Genomic DNA, 2,472 nt, shown 5'->3' on the forward strand with positions numbered 1-2,472 from the left:
AAGGAAAACTTGAAATCGCATCATATGACCCCTTTAAACACAGTTTTATTACACTGGTTGTTGTATGTATCATGGTAGATGGAAATGAAATGTCCGGTAAGTGGCACTAAAAGGTTAACGCTCTATTGCATTTGAAATCAGTTTACCACCTACACTAAACTCTACCTTAAACCTAACCGATAATGCGAGAAAAGCAAACATGAGATAAAAAAAGATATGAAATGCACAGTATGTAGAGGAAATGTATGGATATGAAATGTATGTAGAGGAACCTTTTTTCAGACATGAAGGCAGAGTTATGTATTTCCAATGAGCCTGATGTGTAAATATGGCATCTAGCCTGACTACGGTTTGTTATGTGTTTTATACTTACTCTGATGAAAAGCATTTTCTCTCCAACACGGTAACGGCCCTGTGATTGTCGCTCTATGCAGAACTTATTTGGGCACTTACAGGGTGGATCTTCAGAAATGTGCTTCACCTGGAACGCGTTGCATGTAAAATGACAGAAATCGTTAAATTCTCATTATAGAGCAAATAAACATCTGTCAGTCTAAAAGTTACTGTGTTACAGATGACAAGAGTGAAATGTGAGAAAGGAAATGTTTCTCACAGCCTCATCCAGTAGCTTGCCGGTGCTTTTTTTGCTGGAGTTGGTCTTGTTGAATGGAGAGACGGATGGAGAAGCAGATGAAGATTGAGAATTGGAAGTGGGAGGTACGGGTGAGAGCGGAGGTTCAGGTGTCTTCTCTTCCTGTTCGATCTCTTTCTCCAGCTTTATAAGTCCAGGTGGCTCGACCTTATATCTGACACAACAGTGACCATTCACACTTTACATTGTGTTTATATGCACAACAAAATGCTGATTTAAAATAAACAAATAAAAATGCCTCACTATTAAAACAGACCTATGTAGGACTATGTAGCGACAATACTTAACAGATAACAGAATACTTCCTGATTGTAACATTGAAACAAGCCATTTTCTGTGAAGCTGCTTTACAACAATATATATTGTGAAAAGAACTATATACTGTACATAAACTTGACTAAAATTTACCTGGATGCTATTCTTCCCAGCTCCAGCAGACATAGACAAACCTCTCTTGGCTGTTTGTGTAAAACTAGAAGAACATAAATGCAAAAAACCATTAGACAAAACACAGCTACTGTACTGTATCGAAGAACTACAGAAAAACATCAATGTGGTTGAATGATGAACCCAAGAGACCTCAGAATGACACAGAGATGATGAAAGAGTAATTCACTGACAGCTAATGTTCTCAGCAAACAGTGACTGAACAACACATGCTTTTCATATGGCATTGTGGAGCATACAAACTACATTTCCCATGATCCAGTGGAGCCCTGTTGAAAAAAACAGCATATGCAGGTTAGGTATGGTTAGGTTTGAGCTGGTTTAAGCTGGTCCTGAGCAGGAGCTAGTTGCTCAACCAGCTTAGAACCATCACACTGTATGATCAGCTCATGGCTAGCTTAAACCAGCTGCCATGCTTCAAAACATACCTAACCTGCATATGCTGTTTTGGGGTTTCTTTCAACAGGGAATTGAGTGATGGCAACACAACACAACATGCATGAAATCTAGCATCTCCACATCAAACCTCAGAACATCCCACCTGAGCATAACGCATCCATGTGTTCATTTAGCTATTTCTAAAGAGGGAAAAGGAAGAAAAATGAATAAAGATTCTCTTTCAAAGGTGATTATTTTTCTTTTCAGTTAAAATTTGGTTAAATAACCCATCTTTTAACACCCTTTACACACCATACAGACGTGCTAATTTGATGATTAACCAGTTTTTTGGTGTGTAGAACAGATTTACAACACACCACACGCTTGATGAATCTCTTCTTGCACTGGTTTGCATTTCAAATCTCACCGGCATCCAAGCAGATTTTTCTGAATATTCAATTGAAAGTGATGTTAGGGCAGCTTTTCTGGCTTGAGTTTCTCACAGATATGTCTACATATAACACATTTCACCACAACTAAAAACACACTCGCATGCACTTTCTATTGTGTGTAACTCCAGAGGGAGAGAAACGATTCTTTCTGCATTCAGAAAACTCAGTTGTGCTGCCCTGCTGTACTCCCTAGACGACCCGATCTCGTCTTTCTCTCTCGTTCTTTCTGTTGTTTCAGCAGACTTGTTATTCTCTCCAGCTGTCTTGGACATGTGTTGAAAGCACAGCATAAAGAAGCAGAAGCTGCGCAACAATCTACCTGGAGCCTTTGCCGTTTGTATTCCTGATTCTGACACATGTCAGAGAGATGTCTGGTCCTCATACACATCATACAGCTGTTTACAGCTTTACACAGGAGAAGACTTACTCTCACCATCATAGTTAGTGTCTAGAATACCACAATTCTGAGAAATGCAGGGAAAGAAAAATTTATATAATTTAAATATTATTTTATATTTATATACAATTTTATAAAAAAAAAAA

At 38.4% G+C, this 2,472-nt stretch overlaps 1 protein-coding gene across 1 annotated transcript in view; it reads right to left on the reverse strand.

Annotated features, from left to right (window-relative positions):
- Window positions 1-166: 166 nt before the first annotated feature.
- Window positions 167-2,472, reverse strand: part of gas2a (growth arrest-specific 2a) — a gene marked incomplete at its 5' end in the record, with an annotated part of 3,717 nt that continues 1,411 nt past the window's right edge. The window contains 4 exons of the mRNA XM_016263569.1: window positions 167-172; window positions 341-481; window positions 614-806; window positions 1,061-1,124. Of these exons, the coding sequence (XP_016119055.1) occupies window positions 167-172; window positions 341-481; window positions 614-806; window positions 1,061-1,124 (404 nt within the window). The remainder of the gene's footprint in view (window positions 173-340; window positions 482-613; window positions 807-1,060; window positions 1,125-2,472) is intronic.

Source organism: Sinocyclocheilus grahami, unplaced genomic scaffold, assembly GCF_001515645.1.
Source record: "Sinocyclocheilus grahami isolate Dianchi unplaced genomic scaffold, SAMN03320097.WGS_v1.1 scaffold6242.1, whole genome shotgun sequence".
NCBI lineage: Eukaryota > Metazoa > Chordata > Actinopteri > Cypriniformes > Cyprinidae > Sinocyclocheilus > Sinocyclocheilus grahami.